The sequence below is a fragment of the Rhinichthys klamathensis genome, unplaced genomic scaffold (genome assembly GCF_029890125.1).
Source record: "Rhinichthys klamathensis goyatoka isolate OS25496 unplaced genomic scaffold, OSU_Roscu_1.1 h1tg000033l_1, whole genome shotgun sequence".
Taxonomy (NCBI): domain Eukaryota; kingdom Metazoa; phylum Chordata; class Actinopteri; order Cypriniformes; family Leuciscidae; genus Rhinichthys; species Rhinichthys klamathensis.
Genome location: NW_026606582.1, coordinates 883,558 through 908,363, shown reverse-complemented (window position 1 = coordinate 908,363; position 24,806 = coordinate 883,558). Strand labels below are relative to the sequence as shown.

At 41.1% G+C, this 24,806-nt stretch overlaps 1 protein-coding gene across 3 annotated transcripts in view; it reads right to left on the bottom strand.

The window, feature by feature from the left end:
* The window catches only part of ano3 (anoctamin 3), a 151,661-nt gene that overhangs the window by 33,419 nt on the left and 93,436 nt on the right, over positions 1-24,806 (bottom strand). For 2 of the 3 annotated variants that reach the window (XM_056245688.1, XM_056245686.1), the window contains 6 exons: positions 18,120-18,180; positions 9,392-9,474; positions 6,139-6,279; positions 2,120-2,284; positions 427-463; positions 167-278 (listed from right to left, as the gene is read on the bottom strand). In XM_056245688.1, coding sequence (XP_056101663.1) covers positions 167-278; positions 427-463; positions 2,120-2,284; positions 6,139-6,279; positions 9,392-9,474; positions 18,120-18,180 — 599 coding nt within the window. Of the gene's footprint in view, positions 1-166; positions 279-426; positions 464-2,119; positions 2,285-6,138; positions 6,280-9,190; positions 9,218-9,391; positions 9,475-18,119; positions 18,181-24,806 lie in introns of all 3 variants that reach the window. The other variant, XM_056245687.1, reaches the window with a different exon arrangement.

The following is a 24,806-nucleotide window of genomic DNA, read 5'->3' as shown; positions in this document are numbered from 1 at the left end:
GGTACATGTATGCTTTACTACAAACAAAATAATAAATCCAGCACCTTTAAAATAAAATGGGACAAAAATAACAGATCTCAAGTGGTGTAGTCAGGGCAAATGGAGGGAGCAACATCAGGTAAACCAAGAACTGAATAATATGTGAACTAGTTCAAGAGTTGCTTACCTCCCTAAAAAGAAAGCTATGTAGAAGGTAGAGCTGTTGAGATTGACAAACTGGAAGAGGAACATCTTGAGGGCAAAGCTGTTTTCCCATTCCGACTCTGTCCGTGGGTGTTCTATATCACAAGTGAAAGCCATGCAAGAATCATTCGGGAAGTTCTGCACTGCATGTTATAGCTATGAGGAAAGTTTCTCACATGCAGTGTGACGACTGCACAAATTTCACCCTCAATCAATAGTAACCTTGACTGAATCAACACTTACCCAGGTTTGTAAGTAGGTAGGCCACTTTCTCATAGACCTGTTGGGTGAAAGAAAATGGAAATAGAACCATTGGAGACACAGCTGCAAATATGAACTGAAAAAAGTAGCATTTTCATTCCATGTGTTCAGGAGAATAAAATTGTCACATTCAAACGGAAAATAAGTTGTATCCACTCTAACAGACATTCTACTAACTATCAGTAACTTTGCAACTTATTCTAACCCTAACCCTACCAGCCCTACCAGTATACTAATACTGGTAACACTTTATTTTGATGGTCCCTTTTGAAAAATCATTTAGCTGACGCTTTTATCCAAAGCGACTTACAATTGCTATATATGTCAGAGCAACTAGGGGTTGCTCAGAGACACATTGGTGTCTCACAGTGGATTCGAACCCGGGTCTCTCACACCAAAGGCATGTGTCTTATCCACTGCGCCATCACCACCCCTTATAGTTAACTATAAGTAACTTTGCAACTACATGTCAACTAACTCTCATTAGAGTATCGGTGTAATGTCTGCTTAATCTCTGCTAACTCTTTATTGTGATGGTCCTCCAACAGACAATCTACTGACTATAAGGCCTCGTTTACACTGCAGGTCTTGATGCCCAATTCTGATTTGTTGCCTATATCCGATTTTTTTTACCGTCCGTTTACACGTTCTTTAAATTGTGACCCATATCCGAGTCATGTGTTTACACTTAACTGAAACATCGCGCATGTTTAAAGGGGTCGTCTTGCTCAGATGGACGAAGCGCAGCGAGATCTCTGGACAGGTGGGAACATACAACATGATCTCATAAAAGTGAGTAGCCTATCTATAGCACAAATTTTATTTCTCATGCCATTTATAGCCTACGCCAAAAATAGTTTTTGCTTGCATATGATACGCACTGTAAACGTGCGTATTAAACGCCATAAAGCTATATTTTTGGCGTAAATGCCACGTGAAAAAATCGTGGCGGGCTTTAACGAGGAGCAGTGGGTCCGAAATTTTAGGATGAGCAAGCCAACGTTTGATATGTTGTGTCAACGTGTGTCCACATTCCTCTCCTACGACGACACAATGTTTCATCGGGCCATCCGTCCATCCGCAGATGCGCGTCTGGGTTTCTCTCGTCATTAAACCGCGGAGACGCAGCCTAATGCCTCGGAAAATCCGATCTGCCTGTTTACATGACAGTCGCATTGGCACATATCCGATTTACATCTGATTTATTTCCACATATGAACGAGGCTTGAAACCGATCTCGAAATATCCGAATGCATGCGTTTTTTTCCTGTTTACACTGTCATAGAACACATCCGATCTGTGTCGCATACGAGTAAAAAATCGGAATTGGGTCACATTTCACTGACAGTGTAAACGAGGCCTAAGTAACTTTGCAACTACATGTCAACTTATTCTAACCCTAACAGTCTGCCAATACTCTACTAATACTCTAATGAGAGTTAGTAGATATGTAGGTGCAGTGTTATATGTTATAGTAGACATGTAGATGCAACAATACTTAATAGTCAACAGAATGTGTTAAAGTGACCGTCAAAATAAAGTGAAACCAAATTTTGTTTCCTCATTTTGTGTGGAGCTTTTGCATAAACTGTTAGACAATTTTAGTTTAGGGGGACTTTATTGTTTCTCTCTTGGTGGGAAGAGGCCTTCGGGACAAGATAAAAAAAACACTAACCACATTCAGAGACATTATGATCATAAAGTTGATGCAGACTCCAGTGCCTGAGGTGGCGAATTGCCAGTTCTTCTTCACAAACTCCCACTGGAAAGAAGCAAACTTCTCCATGGCAATGAGCCGGAACACCACCACGGCAAACACGGCTGTCAGAACCAGAGAGATCTGGAAGAAAAATGATGAGAGGTGAACAAGGTGTCAAACTGAAATATTATAAATAGATGGAAATATATTTGGATAAGTCTCAGAATTTTCCTTTATAAACTTAGGCATGGTTTTGATATGCATTGTCTTTTAATTGAAGACCACAAGAGGGAGACAGTTATTTATGTGAGATAACTTTAGCTAAATTATTTGTTTTAATTTGAAATATTCTTTAGGGCTACAAATAGGGTTGGGAACTGAAAATACTGGAATCAAAATGTTCATGACATTCTGTAATATCTGCATTAATTTGCCTGTATAGATGGAGCATCAGCATAAAATATGTAACATGTTCATCAGACTACATACAACAGGCTCCTATAAGAGTCTTTAATCTACAATTACCTTTTAAGTGTAATTATTTTCCCATGATTCCCACTGATGTGGTGGACATTACTTGGCTTTTATGTAATTACAGTGTAACAACAGTTACAGTGTTACAAGTACTAAATAATATAAATTACATTTACTTAAGTTAAGTTATATAATATATAACTAAGGTGTTATAATTAAGTTATAATATAATTAAGTTAATAGTTAAGGTTAGGGTTCGGTTTAGGGTAAGTTGCTTGTAATAATGCATAAATTGCATACATTTTATTACTATAGTAAGTACATGTAACGTGTATGTTACGAACTGCTCCGAGTCATGAAAATGAAGATCCAAATGCAGCTTTATTCAAGAATAGTCGTATAGGCAGGGTCAAGAATCAGCAGACAGGACAATGGAGAATACACAGAGGGAATCCAAGGAACAGGCAGAGGTCAGTGCAGGCAGCAATAATCAGAGTCCAAGAACAATCCAAAGTCGAAAACAGAAACCAAACACGGGGAAACGCTCAGAAATGCAGACACATAGTACAACAAGACTTCGCAATAAGTGAATGTGAACACCAAGTATTTATGGTGTGAGGTAAACAAGATAATGAGAAACAGGTGAATGAGATGAGTGCTGATGAGTCCGGGCAGTGAGTTATGGGAAATGTAGTTTGTGAGTGAAACATGAGACACCAGAGGGCACTCCACACCAGACGATCAAGGGCACTCCAGCTGGTGACCGTTACATAGCCCCGCCCCCAAAAGAGTGGCTTCCAGACGCTCAAAAAAAAAAAAAAAACCTGTCCAGGTGGGAGGTGTAGCAGAGGCGGATCTGGGGGCGGGATGGAGGGCAAGGTCCGTGGAGCAGAAGAGGAACAGAAGACCAGGGTGGAGCAGGCGACCAGGGCGGATCAGGCTGTGCAGGTGACCAGAGCTGAGCAGGCAGTACAGGGGGCCAGGGAGGAGACGACCCTTCAGGCGATTACGGCCGTGAAGAACCCTCGGGCGACCACGGCGGTGAAGAACCCTCGGGCGGCCACGGCGGTGAAGACCCCTCGGGTGGCCACGGCGGTGAAGACCCCTCGGGCGGCCACGGCGGTGAAGAACCCTCGGGCGACCACGGCGGTGAAGAACCCTCGGGCGGCCACGGCGGTGAAGACCCTCCGGGCGGCCACGGCGGTGAAGACCCATCGGGCGGCCACGGCGGAGACAATCCTTCAGGTGGCCAGGGCGGAAACGTCCCTTCGGGTGACCATGGCGGAGACCTCCCCTCGGGCAGCCATAGCGGAGACCTCCCTTCGGGCGGCCACGGAACAGGAGCAGGCATCCACCCAGGAACAGTCATCAGTTGCTCTGGAACAGACCCTGGCTCAGGACTAGGAACTGATACCTGCTCAGAAACAGAAACAGACACAGACACAGGACCAGACACTGGCTCCGGCACAGGAACAGACACCGGCTCAGGAACAGACACCGGCTCAGGAACAGGAACAGACTCAGGCTCAGGAACAGGAACAGACTTTGTGACGACGGCCATCTTGTCCGTAGACACTGGCTCGGAGGCGCCATCTTGTCCGTAGACACTGGCTCGGAGGCGGCCATCTTGTCCGTAGACACTGGCTCGGTAGAAGTGACGTGAAGCGTCTCTGGCTCGGGAGAAGTGACGTGAAGCGTCTCTGGCTCGGCAGAAGTGACGTGAAGCGTCTCTGGCTCGGCAGAGGTGACGTGAAGCGTCTCTGGGTCGGCAGAGGTGACGTGAACAGTCTCTGGGTCGGCAGGCACGACGTGGACAGTCTCTGGGTGTGCAGACGTGACGTGGAGAGTCTCTGGCTGTGCAGACGTGACGTGGACAGTCTCAGGCTCGGCGTGGCTGATGTGATGAGGCTCCACTGAGACTTGACGAGGACCTGGAAGCTCTGCTGAGACGTGACGAGGCTCTGGAAGCTCTGCTGAGACGTGACGAGGCTCTGGAAGCTCTGCTGAGACGTGACGAGGCTCTGGAAGCTCTGCTGAAATGTGACGAGGCTCTGGAAGCTCTGCTGAGACGTGACAAGGCTGAACAGGCTCTCGCTGCCGGGGCCCTGGAACGACGGTCCTCTTGACCCTCCCCACTGACATCAGCGGGGAATCTGCCACACTGGCAACCAGTCCTGGACGGCCATAGACCGATCCGGTGGCAGGCTTAATGGTTTACGTGGCGTGAAGATTCTCAGGCTGGGCGGGCGAGGCGTTAAGAGACTCAGAATCGGCAGACGCCAAACTCACAGAAAAAGTTGAGCCACTCAGTTGAAGGGCCAAGTCAATATACTGTTTTAGAGTCCAGCTGGGGTCATGCAATGGCATAAGGAAGCTTAGCGGCTCAGATAATCCTCCACGAAAAAATATCATTAAACATACCTCGTCCATGCAAGTCAGATGAGCAAGCTCCAAAAAGTCCATCACATAATGCTCAATCAGTCGATCTCCTTGACGGAGACGCATAATTTGGGCTGCTGGGTTCATTTTGGTATCACTGCTGGATCTTGGTAAGGCGAAGCCTTCTGTTACGAACTGCTCCGAGACATGAAGATGAAGATCCAAATGCAGCTTTATTCAAGAATTTAGGCAGGGTCAAGAATCAGCAGACAGGACAATGGAGAATACACAGAGGGAATGCAAGGAACAGGCAGAGGTCAGGGCAGGCAGCAATAATCAGAGTCCAAGAACAATCCAAAGTCGAAAACAGAAACCAAACACGGGGAAACTCTCAGAAATGCAGACACACAGTACAACAAGACTTCGCAATAAGTGAATGTGAACACCAGGTATTTATGGTGTGAACTAAACAAGATAATGAGAAACAGGTGAATGAGATGAGTGCTGATGAGTCCAGGCAATGAGTTATGGGAAATGTAGTTTGTGAGTGAAACATGATCGTCTGGTGTGGAGTGCCCTCTGGTGTCTCTCAAGGGCACTCCAGCTGGTGACCGTTACAGTGTAATTATGTCTTGTTAAAGTGTTATTTTAATAATTTGATATACCTATTTTTCTACAATTATATAATTTAATTTATTATTAATTAAATTATCTTATTGCATAAGAGGCTGCTGGAAGCATTACATTTAATAAGAACTGTTTTCTAAATGTTGTCCATTCCTTCTTCCTCAAAATTGCTAAAAAGATTGGTTACCTTTTTTAGTGCCTACATGTTACATGTATTTACTATAGAAATAACAGAAAATTATGCATAATTACAAGCACCTTGCCACTAAACAAACCACAGCTTACCCTAGTAAATATTGTTAATTGATATTACTCAGTACTTACAGTATGTGTAATTACACAATAACAAGGACATAAAAAAAGTGAAAACAATATTTTTTTTATGGAATTGTTAAAAATCTGAATACCAGAATGGTTACATTCCCCACCATTCCCATCCCAATTTTCATGACGGGTGACAATAATTCTGTTCTGACTGTGGTAGCTCTAGGGATATTTTGAACACAGAATCTTACCATGAAGAAGATTCCCGAAACAGACACCATGAGTCGGCTGAGTTTGTCTGTGAAGGGCTGGAAGGGCTCTGGTTTCCCTGAGATAGGGTTTACCCTCTCCTTCCGGGAGTATTTGGCTTCAAACTGGGGCCGTAGTTCCTCCTTTTTAACAAACACATCATATTACTAATAAAACATTTGTTTGAAGATCTTTGTACAGCTTTCATGAATGAATCTCATCACACACAGATGTTCAGCATCATCATCTGCTTTGGCTGGGCATGATGGCCATTGATGATGTCATCCAGAAGTTGTTCACATGAGCTGAATGAGTTAACATGAGTCACTTCAGTGCCTGAACATGATATACATTTATTAGTACATTCTGAAAAATGGCAGTTAAATATATAAGGGACTGTATAAAGCAGCAGTTCTCAAACTTTTCAAGCCAATTATGCCGTCTGATCGAATCACACCATCCAAGTATCACCTAGACACCCCCTTACTTTTCAGGGTAATAATGTCGATGTAAGAACATAGGATACATATTAAAAACAAAGATAATAGGATTAGTTCACTCAATGAAATGAAAATTCTGTCATTATTCACTCTGCCTCGTGTCTTTCCGAACCCATATTGCTTTCTTTCTTACTTGAAACACAAAATATGATGTTTTGAAGACTGTTCATGTTGCTCTTAAAAAAATGAAAGTAAAGCTCCAAAATAGACAAAAAGCACTATAAAAGTATTACAAAAGTAGTCAATGCAAATAGTGTGCTACATTTAAGTCAAGCCTTCTGAAGTCATTCGATAACTTTATGTGAAGATCAGACCAAAATGTCATTACGCACGAGAATAAAAATGCCTTTCAGTTGTAGCTCTTAAATTTTAAGTTCCGTGGAAGAATAAAAGTCATACGATTTAGAATGACATGAGAGTGAGAAGGTAAATGAAGGCAGAACCTTCATTTTTGGGTGATATATATATATATATATATATATATCATTTTTTAATTATTACAAATTCGAAATAAAACGTGGGAAATAAATGTAAAATGTATTTAAATAATTTTAAGTTGTGTGGCTGCCCCTTTTCCACCAGCATTAGTTCTGGTGCTAGTTCCCATTCCATTTCCGGACCGGGAAAGCTGGTTCCACACCAGCCCTAAAATCTAAATCTGGTGTGGAACCAGGAACCAATTATCAATTAAAACTAAGATTAAATTTTTCAAACAACAACAGTTTGGCTAACTAGCTGCTGTGCTAACGTCTGCAGTAAAAAGTAGTTATTAAAAGCACAAACAACAACATAAAATTGAAAACAGAAAGCTCACAAAAGAAATAAGACTGAGGAGAAGAAAAAAAAGCTACCACAGCTTCATTACCGGTATCACTGCGGTTCTTAAAATTGCAAGGCTTAGCACCAGCTCTGGCACAAGAATCAGCACCATCTTGGTGGAAAAGAGGTTTTGTAAAATGCTTCAGGTGCATGAACCAGTTTGAGAACCACCATTATACAGAAACTAGCAACAACAGAATTCTACAGGGCAACGAATGCAAACACCACAGCAATAATCAAACCACATCTGCTCACTTTGATCTCTGGATTATTTTGAGGTGTTCCCTCAAACGCATTAAACGTTCACGCATCACACAAATTAAAAAACAAAAAAAGAATGCGCAATAAATGAATTCACTGTCACTCTGCACATGCTGATGTGTGATATGTGATTCAAGAAGGGCTGTTCACACTGAGATTTTATCACGGAAAGTGAATATACTTTAACTGTACAATTGTATAGTGGGTTTTTGCTGACAGTATAGGCTCATTGGAAAAACGTACCTTTACCTACATTTAAGCTAAACTCCAAAAACTTAACTATACATGTATCATTTCAGATGAAAACTGCACTGAATTATGAGTAGCATCAACAACATTTATTCCTTTTCACACAAATTATGATTTTGGGGCAGATTATTGATCTGTTGATTTTGACGTGGTTCCTAGCGCAAGACTATTGAATGACCTCAAAACATTTTTACCATACTGGATGATTTCTAAACTAATACTTCACGAGTTCACACTTACAAATAAATGTATTTGGCGTGCTGTCTGAGGGGAGGCTCCGAGCTTGGAATTTGGGCCAAACCCAGAATACTCCCCCCGTATCCTTGGCTGGGATAGAAACTAGGCGAGAGTGAGGAGACAGAGTGGTGCAGGGATGCAGAAAACTTTCGAGGAACATGGGTGAGTTGACTATGTATGTATATACTATACATTATATTTGCCTCCTCTCGAGTTGATTGGATAGGCAATTTGTTCCTCCCGAACTTTGTTAATAAAACATCATATTTTACATTTACATTATAACCACCTCATAGTAAGGCCACCTGGAGCACTACGAATCCCATGAAACGCTAGTCACAACACTGAATAAAAGAGCTCGAACACTAAAGAAGCAAGATACAATTGCATAGTTGTTTCAGCAAATGTGTTTTCTCATGTTTCTTGTTAACACTATCAGTTTGGTCATAAGGGTAAGCTGAAGTGTAGAGTTTAGTGTAGGTGCTACATTATTATCAAATGCGATAGAGTATTTACCTTTTAGAGCCACTCACCAGACATTTCATTTCCAAACTTCTGTGATATGTATAACAACCAGTGTAATGAAACATTCCCAGATTGACATTTATCTGTTTCAGATGAAACTGAACACACTTTTAGCGTCCCTCACTGGACATTTCACTTTGACACTTTTGCACAATGTGCAAGATGCAACCAACGTAATATGATTTTGAAGAAATGTCGCTACAGGCACATTTTTCCAAATAGCCTGGGTTGCAGCCAAAATGACTTCCCTGTTCCCTTCCATCTTGCTGACACTTGACTACAGTATCCAACAGAAGACGTATACTCCCGTCGGTAGACGCTGAATCACGTCACAGCTCATTTGCATGTTAAAGTTAAACCAGACGTTTTGTCAGAACTAATCAGTGTGAACACCCTTAAGACATATTCCCATTGGGAGCTAAGCATGCACAACAAAACATTAGACAGTAGGAGGCACACTCACAGAACACACCATGACAGGGATTTTACACTATAGGAAATACAACAGACAGCACATAGATTGGCCACACACCAGTTATAACTGTTAATGAGCTTAATGATAATTTTAACAGGTCTCAAACGATTATGATATTTCTAAAGAAATGATAACATAAAGCATCACAATTTCAGCTGAAAGTCTATTTAAACAGGAAGGCAGGCTCACCTCCTCCTCCTCCCAGTCAATCAAATCCCAGTCGTAGGTTAACTCCGCTCTTCTCCTCTTCCAGAACTCAAGGAATACTGTGGCTGTGATGGTACAGGAGGAAGCGGTAGGATATGAACATAAAGAGCTTTGGAATACAGGACAGTTCGACTCAAAGGCATTAGTCACGGTGTTTAAAGTAAGGTGACTAGGGCAGGTCCTCTTAGGCCTAAACACTCAATGTACGTACATGAATATAAGTGCTTCAACCACAATTTCTGCTGGTTTTGTGTTCATAAAGTACTTATGTCTTTTCCACACACCTTGTTGGTTTCATTAAGTTGCAACAGAATAACCCCACAACATGTTATCAGAGATGTGTTTATCAGCATTTCACGCCAGCTTTGAATGCTCATCCAATCAGAATTTTGGGTTAGATCTATTCATTTTATAATTTCTTCATCTCACTGGTAGACATTCAAATTCAATCTTGCTTACAGAATGTAATCAGCTAGCTTATTCAAAAGCATGACTTTTTCACAGTATCCTATGAACTGATTTATGCACTAAAAGGAATACTTAATAAATGAAGTAAAAATAAGATAAGTTCTGTGAGGTTTTCATGTCAAATGTAAAAAGAGAACAAGACTACTGTATCTGTGCTCCGAGTTCACGTCACACATGTCTACCAAAGGACTGTATGACCCACTTTTGTTTCAAAGCAAAAGAGCTGGAAGGGAAGAGAAAGACAGAGAGAGAGAGAGAGAGAGAGAGAGAGAGAGAGAGAGAGAGAGAGAGAGAGAGAGAGAGAGAGAGAGAGAGAGAGAGAGAGAGAGAGAGAGAGAGAGAGAGAGAGAGAGAGAGAGAGAGAGAGAGAGAGAGAGAGACCAAGAAGAGAAACCAAGAAGAGAGACCAAGAAGAGAGACCAAGAAGAGAGACCAAGAAGAGAGACCAAGAAGAGAGACCAAGAAGAGAGACTGTTTAATTTCAGTTAATTAAGTTCAGTCTTCATCCTGAAAGCTGTCTTCACATATGAGCTTTCAGGAATTCGACTTGCAGATCCCTCTGGGTCTCTCTATCAGGAACAGTATGGTCCCCATTTTTTAATAATACAATAATAAGACTTTCTTTAGCACTCGCCAATGTAGACTCTGTGAAGCGAAGCACCAAATTCAACTTTTTGGTTGCTACCCGTCACATGAAATATAGTATCACCCTGTATTTACAGATGATGTGTCATGTATTGCATCACTATAGGGCACAATTTGTCTCATATTTCTCATAATTATTGTTTAATAAAGTTTATGCAGTGGGAAGAATAACATAGTATCTAATAAAAGCAAATCAATAGCACAAGTAGAAAATCAATTGCCATCCATTAGCCGAGCAACATCCAGAGAGATAAATGGAAAAATTCTAAGCTTTCCTCAGGTATTATCACCCTCCTTGGACTGTTCCTATGCATAGATGGATTGCCTTTTTTTTTTTATATATATAATTTACAGCATTTTTTTTTTTTTTTTTTCTATCTGGTAACTGTGCAAATGTAATGCCCTTCCGTAATGTTATCTGTAGTGATTTATGTGGAGGTCAAAGCATGACATGGTTATGTTAAGAGGTGCGTTGAAGTCCTGACCTCAGAGTCAAGATGTCTTTGCTCTCTCAGTTATGTCATACACTGAAAAAAGTGAAAAGACTGTGTCAGTTATTTAAAGAGTATTTTATATTGGTCTAATTGAAAATAATGGTTTCCAGGTGTAATCCCATTTCATTCAGTTTGTCTAAAAGCAAAAAATAAACAATTTTGTTTAAAGAGTATTTTCGCTTGACATGGCAAGACGAGACAGACCTTGCACACCATGGAATCCGCCTAGCAGGGAAATTTGCTTAGCAGTTATTTGTAGCTGTGAGTTGATGCAACCACTTCACTTTCGGTTTGCCCTCCTTCTGGTTTGGCCAGAGGTGTTAGAGGTGAACTGATGGACTACCGGTATGGCATCAAGGCGAGTGGCAGTGTAGAACGTGAGCTCCCAGACTAATCGGTTAAACTCCCGTGTTTAATTAAAATTTACATCATGTAATTGATGAACAAATATGGAGGGGAAGAAACAACGAAAAGCTAGAGGCAAATCATCCCAAAGACCTGAGAAAACAGAGACAAACAAAGGAGAATGACGACGATGACAACGCTGGTGAGAACGAGGCTGCGAAAACAAACAAGTTTGCAGCGCTATATATTCTGAAATTAAGGCTATACGATCTGACGTGAAGACAGAACTAAACAGCTTTCAAGAGACTTTCACCAGAGACTGGAAAACTGACTTGGCAAGCCTGAGAACGGACATCAACCTTAAACTGAACGAAGACGCGGTGAAAAGAGTGGAGGAGGCCGAATACCGGGTGGCGGATTTAGAAGAGTGGAGCGCGGAGGCTAGAGATGTGCTTTGCCAAACCCTTGACATTCAACAAAAAATGCAAACAAAGCTGACAGATTTAGAAGCAAGATCATGACTAAACAATATACGATTGTACGGAATCCCGAAGGAGGCCGAAGGTGACAACATACAAGAGTTTGTTGAAAGTTTCATCAAGACGGAATTGTCCCTCCCCGATACTGAACTTGGGATACAGCGCTGTCACAGGGCGATCAGGGCAAGCCACCGCCAAATGCGAATCCCTGATCGGTTGTTTTGTACTATCTTGAAAATAGGATTAAAGAGCTGGTCCTCCGTTCGGCATGGAAAAAGAGTGAAGTTTACCTGAAAGGGAGGCGAGAGTACTTCGACCAGGATTACCCCACTGAGACTCAAAAGAAGAGGAAGGCATACACTCCTATCAGGGAAATACTCAAAGAGAAGGGTCTCCGTTTCCAGTCACCACCCGCCGCTAAACTTTTGGGTGTTTTTTGAGGATGGTCCCATTGTTTATAACAGCGCGACGGAGGCGAGGGAATACCTAAAAAATAAAGGATTGACCACGGCTAGCACCAGAGTAGATGACAACACTGCTTGAGCTTCAATGGAGAGGCTGAGTAAAATCTCCTGGGAAACAGCGGGCGCAATATCGCGACGCAACCGAGATGGCCATCAAGAGAGGGCACGGAAAACACTCCAGGATTTCCGCCGGGACACCGGAGAAACTGTTTGACTCTCACTCAGGGTAAATTATCAGTAAAACCTTGACTTTTTTCTTTTGTGATATAATGTTATGGTTACTTGGGATTTATAATATGATAGTACATCTGAAGATAAATGTCACAAGAAGAATACAATTATTTCACATAAAATTCTATCAAACGAAGTAAACTCATACCTAAGGTGAGAAGAGAAAACCAACATATTATTGGAACTCACCTAGTACAAAAACTGAACATGAAAAAGTTAGGATTTAGAAACACTTTTTATTCCTCTTAGCTGAAAGTAGGGCATAAAGTAGGGATGCAGTCTTCCCCTTGGAAGAATGGCAACATCGAAGGAGCCTAAAGGGGTAATTACTGTTGGTTTTAGCACCTTGCTAGCTCCCTGTGATAAGCTGCTCAAGTACCCCTTAGGATAGAGCAGGGTGAATGAAACTATGTTGGGCAACTAATAAACTCCCTCTGTTTCATTATCATACCTCCCCAACTATTGTTGAGTTTTGAAACGGTGATATCCCTCCCCTTTGGATGGGTGCTAGAATATGGCCCTGGTTCGACAATACTAATAAGTAGAGGAAGATCGCCTATGGGTGTCCCCTGTGTTATCTGTCACATGATATCGTAAAAAAGTGATAGCTTTAATGGGTTTAGGTGGAGTGCCCTTTTTTCACGGCAGGGTTAAACTGTTCACCAGTCATTTTGAGGTCTTGAAGTAGAACCTAAGATCCCCTGTGGTTTCCTAGGGGTTTAGGGGGATTAGAGTCCTCTCATTCTCCCTCCTTTCCTGAGTAGGAGTAAGGATTAGGCTCCCCCTTGGAGTGGTAGCAATAGTGAATGTTGTACCCTAAAGGGCTATTTACTAAGGTTTTTAGCACTTTGCATGCTCACTTGAAGTAGGGCCTTATGCTCCCCTATGGCTGGGTATCGTGCAAAGTCTCTAGTTGATCCATGCTTGGAGAAGTAGAGGCAGTTTGCCTTGTGGCCTCCCATCTTGTTATTGCAGCATTCTATAGTCAGATGAGTGCATGAAGTCTCCTTGTGGTGCCCGTAGAAGAACAAGTAGGGTTGAGTGCGCTCCCCAATGACTCTAGGTTAATTAAGTAGAGCCTAAGGTCCTCTGTGGTTTCCCTGGAGTTGAGTTGCAATGACAAGAGTTTTATTTAAGTGAAGGTTATATTCTCCCCCTTGGAAGTAGTGGTAGATAGAAGGTCTTTGATGAAATTCTCCCTTTGATAAGCTACTCCCTAAGGGCTTTATCAAAATATTGGCATAGCTAGCTCTATATTAGAGCTTTTGCTCTTGTGGCTTTTAAGGCTTTTTACCTGCCCTTGGGCTTAGAGATTGGCTCCAATAAGCAGTCTATTAGTCACAATCTGCACCCTGGGAGTTGACGCGCTCTGACTCCAACTAACATTTACAGTCTGACTTTAGTCAGGTACAAACATCGCTGATAGGATTAAAGTTGGTATTAAATGCTAAAAAAACAAAATGAATGTTTTTTACACTTTACATTCTCTTATGGATTTCACTATTTCATCACAAAGTGGTACTCCAATAGTGAGAGTGACTTCCTACAATTCCATTTATTTGCTAAAGCATTCTACAATTCATTTCTAAAGCACTTATGGGTATATTACCCCTCTACATTTCAAATTTGCTTACTTACCATACTAGTGTTTATAGGACAAGGTTTGTAAAAAAATACTATTAATTATTCCATAAACAAGAATAATAATTCATTACATTTATATAGCGCTTTTCTTGGCACTCAAAGCGCTTTACAAGGGGGGATCTCCTCAACCACCACCAATGTGCAGCATCCACCTGGATGATGCAACGGCAGCCATATTGCGCCAGAACGCCCACCACACACCAGCTTACTGGTGGAGATGAGACATAGTGATGAAGCCAATTGGTATATATATATGGGGATGATTAGGAGGCCATGATGGACAGAGGCCACTGGGCAAATTTGGCCAGGATGCCGGGGTTACACCCCTACTCTTACCCCTACACCCCTAATCCTTTAAGAACAGAACTAGGAAAAAAAAAGAAGCTTTCTCATCATATACACCAAAGGTCTGGAATGAACTCCAAAACACTTTAAATATATAAATCACTTTCACCTAATCATTAATTAGTTTTAAACACCTTTTAAAGTCAACTCTGACTGAACAGTGCAATTTATTTTAGTGCTTTTTAAGTTGTATGTCTGTATTTGCTTACGTTAAATATAATGTCTTGTTTGTGTTTTAAAATGTATAGTGTATGTATAGAGATTTGTGGTGTAGTATATAACCTTTGTCCTGTCTTTTATGTATTGTTGAAACTTTTGGCCGCCAGTATTGGCCAGGACTCCCTGGGAGAAGAGTTACTGTAACTCAATGGCACTTTTCCTGGTTAAATAAAAAATAAAAAAAATTATAAAAAAAAATAATAACCCCTCAGCAAGGCCTATTGGTCTAATTTACACATGTAACCATGGTTCCCTGAGAAGGGGAACAAGATTTTGTGTCGTTGCCATGCATCAGGTTTGCCTGAACGTCTTCTTCAGACAAAAGAGTTTATGACTTGTCTTGCAGGCACCCTCTTATACTCACAGGCACTCCACTTTTGACATCAGAGACTGCCGTTGGCCAAAAAAATGGCATGTTTGTTACATGTATTCAGATACCGGTTACACTGACGGCATTCTCCATAGCGTCAACTCCATGACGCAACATCTAATTTTCCTTCTCAGCGAACCAGGTTTACACACATAATCTTATAATGTTTTTGAGGCAAAAAGAAAGTACTAATGAGATATTCTAGTTTGTTTGGAAAGAAAGAGACCATTGAGTGATTTGATAGACATGAATGTAGCACTGTTGTGTTGCCATTGACAATTATAAAATATAGCCAACAGTTTGGCCTTCAGTATATGAAAATATTTATCGCAGTGTTTGACCAATTGAAGAGAGCCATAGAATGATAACTTAGGCCATACGTTCCTGCAAACAAATGCGACAGAACCTCTGTGTCCATGGCCTATATTTCTTTTGTATTTAAGGATAGCAATTTTTTTATTTTTTATTTTTATATATATTTATTTTTGAACCCAAGCTTCTAGAACACTAATTGGGCATTTCCGAAGTGTTATTTAATAGTCACCCTTGTACAGCTTTTGTATGAACTCTCATTTGACTCTGAAATGGTCTCTAAAGGACTCTAAAGGTGCTTTCACAATAGCACTTTTGGTTCCCTTTCAGTCGACTGAATGGGGATCACGCTTAGGGAGCCTGTCTTCTTCGTACTACTATTTAATCAAGCCAATTCAACGTTAGCGTGCGTGATTACACGCACCGCCCTGCAGTGAGGGTATAAACACGGAAGTGGACGCATGCACCAGTTGCCTTTCGCTTCGGATCCGTTCGGATGTTTCTGAAGAGTTACTACTGTTTACACAGCAAGTGAGTGTGTCGGTGTTTTTGCGGGAAGAAATGGGAAGCAGCGGTTCGATACCACTCCTGCTCCACCTCTGACTAAGCACTTTAGTACGTACAAGCAACATGCGTGCACAAGACAGGAGCCCACCTATGGACTGGATACGTGCGCAATTCTTGCTGCAGTAGAGTTCCCTCTTAAACCAAACCCTGTTTGAGTTCATCCACACCTTCTGGCGACGAACGCGGCGGAGCATCCGAAGCCAGACCTACCACTTGTATGCAATGGTGGAACTTGTGCTAGGCTGGGTCCATATGTTGCGATGTGATCCCATATATGTATTCTTCCACGATACGGCTCCCTGTGGCGAGCCCCTGTCTTCCCTTGGCAGAGCTTTTGCCATCACTGTCTGGTTAGTAGCTCCCCCCTGTTATAGGCTGGAGCCTCCCCAGTGACATTCCATATGTCGTACTGCCTGTCAATTCACCCAGTCCATATGTGTATTCTCCACATGTTACCTCCCTGTGGGCAGCGTCCCTTCCTTCCGTGTACAGGGAACTCTTTCCCAGTGGTGCTGTGGGAACAGCAGTGACTTCCCTGGCCTAAATCCCTGTCTTTTCTTTGCCTTAATTCACGGGGGGATCAGGAGGCTTCTGTCTAGGCACTGGAAGGTGCGGGGCGGAGCGTATAATCACGCACACCAATGTTGAATTGGCTTGATTAAATAGTAGCACGAAGAAGACAGGCTCCCTAAGCGTGATCCCCATTCAGTCGACGTCGACTACGTCCTCTGTTCCCTCCATCAGGGAACGGTGGGTTGCATACGGAACCAGGACATTCTTTAGAACATTTGCAGCACATTCGCGACAGATAGATGCAAGTGCCGTTTTGTTGTGTTTGCAGCCTTCTCCTATAATATAATGTGAGCACAATCCGGTGGGGGCAGACTCAGAGGGAGCAGGGAGCATTCAAACCAAGCGTGGCAATCAAACCATGTGAGAAAGCACCCTAAGAGAGAAATTTATCCTGAATTCTCGACAATGGAATAGTGGTTTTGTCGTTTTAGAACAACCCTTCTTTCATCCCCACTAAAGCCATTATTTTGAAGAGTTCATGAATTTCATGTATTAGTTTTAAAAGCAATTTAGAAATTTGAGTGTCAGAATCACCATTTACATGTTTTTGTTCACTGTTTACAATTTGTTTTTGTTGAATTAAGCAGTTTATTGTAATTAGTAGCCTATAATTTCATGTTAAACTATACAGCTTTATTGCAGCTACCCTAACTGTGATAGCATTAGTGGCATCTGTGTCATGCATTGTTTTTTAAAGCCATTTTCCAGCAGATAAAAATATGGCTGTGACTAATAAGTTGCTTTGTTTAGATCCCACACATCACCTACAGTTCTGCACCTGCAAAACTTGCACAGATGAATCAAAACACACACAAAAAAAATACAAAATATGAATGCAAACACGTGTACTGTAGCTATGCTACTTCAATTTCACGGCTACTGCAATATATCATATACTGTAGCACAATTATAAGGATTGCCACAAGGGAAATTAGTGTACAGTAATAAGCACTGACACAAGTGGGCATTAGTGTTAACTTTTATAGTTTGTTTTCCCTTTCAGGTCAACTACTGTTATGGTGCAGCAACAGTTTGAAAATATTTTTTTTTAGACCTACAAAGTTAGTTAAATTGCCATTTGTATAATGTAACATTTAGGAAAACATCCACAGCAGTAAATCCACAATGTCTGTTCATATTAATCTACTTTCATTTCACTCCAGGGAAGTGTTTCATTGGCTGTAGTCAGTCAATTAGACTGAATAATGAGGCCACAATTATCAAGCACGAACTCACCTGTGATCGCCACCGGGGATCCTTCAACACATCTATTTATCACTGCTCTTGTTCAGAGGAGTAAACTAAAGTCTAAGCAGTTTTGAAATATTTAAATGTTTGTGCTGTGAGTGCGGTCTACTGTGACCTGATTGTATCATTTGTTGTAATGTGGGACAAAGCGGTGATTGATTACAGCTGCTTCTCATGAGCTTTTTAGTCAATCCTTTTATAGCAGAACAAAGGCTGCTATAGATTCTTATTCTGCCCACTGAAGGAAGTCTCTTTTATAATTATTTAATTTGTACTTCAAACCAAACTCAAAAGATTCAGACTCACCCCATATTGCCATGAAGATAGCAAAGAAGACTGTGCCTCCATTATCAAAAAGATGGGTCACCTGATAAGCACAAAAAAGGCATTGTATTTTAGAATGTATAATTTGGAAATAACAGCAAGCTAAAGCATACAGTATATCAAGAAAAGAATGGAATAGAAAAGCATATGAACAAATAATGATTCTAAACATAAGATTCACATGTCCATTTAATCTATGAGCAACAAGGCAAAAGTAATCTCAAAAAGTTTGTTTGCACTTGGAAACAATTCAGATGTGCTTTCGGATTTGTCAAATCAAATTTTTACAAAAGTCTCATGACTATTTTACGTTATATTTGACTATTTTTTACGATTTCATTAGTATGTTTTCGTACAACTAGCTAATGACCCACAGATTGTTAGATTTAGGAGTGCAGGTTCATGCTTTTTTTGACAAATACTGTTTACAAATCACATTGTACAAATTAGTAAAAAAAAAAAATTTACTTTGTAAAATATTTACGCTTTCTCCAGAGATCGAGTTGGCTTTTTAATACTGAGAAGAATGAACACAGGTTGTCACTGCAATAAATACCATTTGTGTCATTGGTTTCGCTTGTGCACGCTAATAAGGAAGCTAAAGACCACAGTGTCTAGCATCAGTCACTAGCGCAACCTTTTGAGTCCAGGACAGTGAGGTTTGCCTTCACAGCTATCTCATATCAGCTAGCCTGTATTACAATCCCCCCTCGAAACCTCAATCATATCTGGGTCAAAGCACCATTGTTACCAGTTCCTCTCGGCTCCCTCCGAGCTGGGCTTGAACTGGTGATAGCAGGCATGGGAGTAGGGAGCTAACAAAGACGTTAAAGGCCACAGCCTTTTAAGAATTTCAGCAAGAAAAATAAGGAGTTTGGCATTAAGTGCCAGAATTGTTCATTCTGACAGCAATTTGCAGCAATGAAGCGGCCAGCGAATGTTATTCAGTGATAGTTGCCATTTTGCAGGAACAAGAGCAACAGATAGACCCACTCATATCATTCTTGAGCCAAAAGACATTTCAATATTGCCAGCTACATAATTTGGAAAAGCCCAAACAGATTATGAGCACAAGACTTCACAGAAACTGTATATGCCTGACAACAACATAGGTGGTGAGTAAGCAAAATATGTAGAAACAAAATCAGAGAGCCCAGCATGAAAGCTCACAGGTGACACATTTGACACCTGTATATCAGGTGTAAACTGTCTTATGACCATTTGTAATCAGACATGAGGTGGAAGTTAATGCTAAGTGTAAATGTTTGTATTAATATTGGTGCTAGGAATTTGCAATTGGTGTTTCACAAGTTATAAATAAGGTTATAATTGTGGGCCTAAAGGTGGAGATGGGAAGAGATTCTAAAGAAATGTCATGGGAAAGAAGTAAACTAAGCTACTGCATAAATACCAGATGTGTCCAATTCTGCGCCTGGAGCGCCACTGTCCAGCAGAGTTCAGCTCCAACTCCAATTAAACAGCAGCCTGATAATACCAAACTCTGCTACTTCGCTTTGCTTCGTAGACAGAGTCTGGAATGGCATAATTGAATGGGGGGGGGGGGGGGGGCGGATTTGGGGCGCTTGTCTGAAGTATACAATTATTGGTTACCCATAAGCCAATCACATAACGTCTGGTTATGACGTGTTATTCGCCAGCTCAGCCGCATCGAACTTCCACTGTAAACACATGTATGATGCGAAAACGAAACCATTGAGCAAAATACCGGGACTAGGGCCACGACATCACCTCCATTCAAAATGTTTAACAAACACTCTTCTTGTTCGGGCTTCAGTTTGCAAATGCCGGGAATATTCTCCACAACAGAGCGAATTGCATCCCATGTCTCCATATCCGGGGTCGTTTTCAAATTTCCCTAACCTAAAATACAATCTTAACTCGGTGCTTAGCGTCTACGTCACGGCTCTCAGCCCGCCCTCTGTTCGTTGATTGGCCGGCTGTTTTCAGGCCGGAGGAAAACTGAGAGCTAGGTCGCTATCTCAGAGTGAGTACAGAAGCGAACTGAAATTGAGCGGAAGTACGAAGTCTGACGTAGTCAGGCTAATTAAACACACCTGAAACAGCTAACTACTATTTCCAGGCAGGTGTGTTGACAATGGCTCTCCAAGAGCAGGTTTGGACACCTCTGTTCTATACCCTTGAAACAGGATTGGCAGTATTAGGCTAATATATTCCTTCCAAACTTATGTTATGAACTTCGTTAAAGAGTGTGAAGTGAGACAGAAGAAAGAGCTGATGGTCAGTAAAAACTCCAGCAGTGGGATGCTGAGACCTTGATTGGCATGTGCCAAATAACTCTCCGTTGATATGATTCTTGAGTACAAAGTAAGACTGTTCTGTTGCTCTGACTCCCCAATGGGAGCTTTGTTTGTTGAGGAGGTGGAGATTTTGGCAGAAGAGATTTGAGCTGTAAGTCGTGAGAAGCCTCTGTGGGCTTGGCAGGAGGTTTTATGTACAGCTCATATAATTGTTTATTTAACCTGTGTGGAAAGAGCACACTGACATTTAATCCTTTTGGATATGGGAAGAATGGCAGAACCTGAATGGGGATTTTTATAACAGCACCAGTTGAGTGAATTTTGAAGCCAGTTTGAAGAACCGTAACAGCTGTTTTTGAAAGCAGAGGAGTCGCAGGCAGGTATTAAAATATCTCTGTGCTGAGAAATCAATGGTGGGTTGATAAAATCAACTTCAGAATTTAAGATTTTGCCAACATGTGACAAAATTGTTTCACTGGTGTGGGATGGACCAATGTAAAAAAAAAAAAAAAAAGGCTGAGCAGTGAAAGGACAGTAGCTCATTTCCATTCCGTTGTTACCGCTGGCCCAAATCCAGCCCCATAACATTAGTGGGTGGTCAAGAAAGAACCGTGTCAACATTGTTTTAACATTGTCTCCTGAACTATGAAAGTGCAAACTTCAAGCAATAAAACATTCTTCAAGGCAGGAACCAATTTTAATGTTTATTTTATTCAAATATTAGCCTCTCCCAGGCCAAATCACTACCATGTTCCCACGACACAAAATCAACTTTTGGTCCCTAGTACTGGCTACACAGCTTGAAGAATCTGTGTTTGATTTGCTTGTTGAACATTCAGGACCAAACACTAATTCAACACATGTGAATATCTTTGACGTCAGACAAAACAGGCTTTCCTAATGAGGCTAGAACAAAAAGTTTGAAAACAGACATTCTAAAAACAAAGTTGTTACGGTTATAAACCGTTATAAACTACATATGTGCACTGAAAGAGTATATAGAAACATTTTCTGCAAAACAAAATGTATTTGCATAAAGATGTATACAGGAAATATACAGTATACATAAATATCATCACACAGCCCAGATGTGTTTTCTTGACTTTCATGTTGTTTGTCTTGGTTTTCTTGACTTTTCATGTTACCACAGTACAGAACCATTAATTTATTATATCGGGCTCTTAAAGCGGCACTATGCAGTTTTGGCAATTTATTCGCTGTATTCTAGCTTTTTGCTTGCAGGTTTCTCAATAGAGCTCCCCCTACAGCTTCACAATAGATATTTGACAGCACTGTCGTAAAAACTCATTGGCGACTCTCCCCCCCTCCCATCTTCTCCCTCTGGCCATGTGCATTTGTTTTCAAAGAAGACGGCGAACGCATGGAGCCATGTCCACTGAGGTATGTATGATACACAGAAGGCTAGCGTATAAATGTTGAGATAGTGTATATTTGTATTGTGTTATAAAACGTAATCCGTAACATTATGAAAAACAAGAGACTAAGAAATATTTCCGCTTATTTGTGTATATTGTTTTTTAGCTTATCCTATCTCAATTATAGACTTAGATTAGGCAGTATCAAAATGAAACTTTACGCTGCATTCTTTTATAATGCTGAAGGGGATCGGAGGTTGGAGTAGAGTTGTCCATCATAACGATGATAAAAACTCCTACCCTACCTTGTTCTTATAGCTAGCCGGATCCTGGATGGGGGTGTGTATGTGTGCAGTGCTGTAAAGCAATTTGTTACATCGCGAGACCTGATATTACGCGATACTTCCTAACACTGAGGCTTGCGGCCTGCCGGCCCAAAGTTGCAAGGGTGTTTTTTCCGCTCACAGGCACCAGGGGGAAGCGAGACAGCCACCATTCAACCCAAAAAAGTCACATAACCATTCCAATGACTCCAAAGCTGTTCAGTTAAGCAAAAAAAAACAAAAAAAAACTACTCGGTTACTATCGTAACCTCAGTTCCCTGAGAGAGGGAACGAGTATTGCGTAGCTATACGCAGTGGGGAAACTCCTTTTCCTCGATTTACTGAAGCCTATATGTAAAACGCATTTGCAGCTGCACAGCTAGCACACTGAGCGTCTGGCACGCTCATAGGCTGTGCTGCAGCAACTGCACATCCAATGGCGCGGGCGAATCTGACATGCGACCAATGAGCTAGCCCAACGTCAGAGCCTGCCGAGGGGGCGTGGCCCAGCCTGTATAGACCCCCGAATTCGCCATTATAGCAGGTTTATATGACTGAAGCGACAACTTCACCAGTTACTACAGTGCAGCCGGCTACGCAATACTCGTTCCCTCTCTCAGGGAACTGAGGTTACGATAGTAACCAAGTAGTTCCCTTTCGAATAGTCACTTCGTATTGCGTAGCTATATTATTTTATCAAAGATTTTATCAAAGAATTTGCGGACTTTCTATCAGATTTAGTATTGGCTGCAGATAAAGTACTAATTGTTGGTGATTTTAATATACATGTAGATAATGAAAAAGATGCTTTGGGATTGGCATTTAAAGACATTGTAAACTCAATTGGAGTTAGACAACACGTGTCAGGACCTACTCATTGTCGTAATCATACTCTAGATCTAATATTATCACATGGAATAGATGTTGATGCTGTTGAAATTCTGCAGCAGAGCGATGACATCTCAGATCATTATCTAGTCTCATGTAAATTACATTTAGCCAAGGCTGCAAAGCCGACTCCGTGTTATAAATACGTTAGACCTATAACTTCTGCCACTAAAGATTGCTTTATCAATAATCTTCCTAATCAGTTTCATCATCTCAGCATCCCAGATAGCTTAGAAGAACTCGATATTGCAACAGAAACGTTTAACTCTCTCTTTTCCAGCACTTTTTTCCAACGCAGTTGCTCCGTTGCGCTTAAAGAAGATTAAAGAAAATAGTCCAACGCCGTGGTACAGCGAGCACACTCAGGCCCTAAAGAGAGCAGCCAGAAAAATGGAGCGCAACTGGAAGAAAACTAAACTAGAGGTATTTCGGATTTCGTGGAAAGAGAGCTCAATTGCTTACAGAGAGGCTTTAAAAGCTGCTAGATCTGCTTATTTTTCAAACCTATTAGAAGAAAATAAACATAATCCTAGGTATTTATTTGAAACAGTGGCTAAACTAACGAAAAAGAAAGCTTCAAGCTCAGAAGTGTCAAAGCAACACGGCAGTGATGACTTTATGAACTTCTTCACTTATAAGATTGATAATATCAGGGACAAAATTATAACTATGCAACCGTCTACCACAGTATCGCATCAGGAAGTGCATTGTAGTCTCCCTGAGGAAAAATTTGATTTATTTGTTGCTATAGGAGAGGAAGAATTCTGCAAACTCGTTAATTCATCTAAATCGACAACTTGTATGTTAGATCCTATACCGACTAAGCTACTGAAAGAGATGTTTCCAGAGGTCATATATCCTCTTCTTAATATCATTAATTCATCTTTGTCTCTAGGATACGTACCAAAAACCTTTAAACTGGCTATGATAAAACCGCTTGTTAAAAAACCACAACTTGATCCTACAGAATTAGTCAATTACAGGCCGATCTCGAATCTGCCTTTTCTGTCAAAGATATTAGAAAAAGCAGTATCTTCACAACTATGTTCCTTTCTAGAAAGAAATGATATCTGCGAGGATTTTCAGTCCGGATTTAGACCGTACCATAGCACTGAGACCGCTTTCATTAGAGTCACAAATGATTTGCTCTTATCATCCGATCGTGGTTGTATCTCTCTATTAGTGTTACTCGATCTTAGTGCTGCATTTGACACCATTGACCACAACATTCTTTTAAATAGACTAGAAAACTATGTTGGCATTAGTGGAATTGCATTAGCATGGTTTAAATCATACTTAACTGACCGTTATCAGTTTGTAGCAGTAAATGAAGAGATGTCTTATCGATCACAAGTTCAGTATGGCGTACCACAAGGCTCAGTACTAGGACCGCTGCTGTTCACTCTGTACATGCTACCATTAGGAGATATCATTAGGAAACATGGAGTTAGCTTTCACTGTTATGCCGATGATACTCAGCTGTATATTTCTTCAAAACCCAACGAAACTTACCAATTCACAAAATTAACGGAATGCATAGCTGATATAAAAAATTGGATGACTAGTAATTTCCTACTACTAAATTCTGAAAAGACAGAGATTCTAATTATTGGACAAAAAACTTCACACATAATAACCCAGAATACTGTCTAACACTTAATGGCTGCTCTGTCAAGTCTTCGTCGTCGGGTAGGAACCTGGGTGTGCTATTTGATACCAACCTTTCTTTTGAAAGCCACGTGTCTAGTATCTGTAAAACTGCATTTTTCCATCTTAAAAATATATCTAAATTACGCCATATGC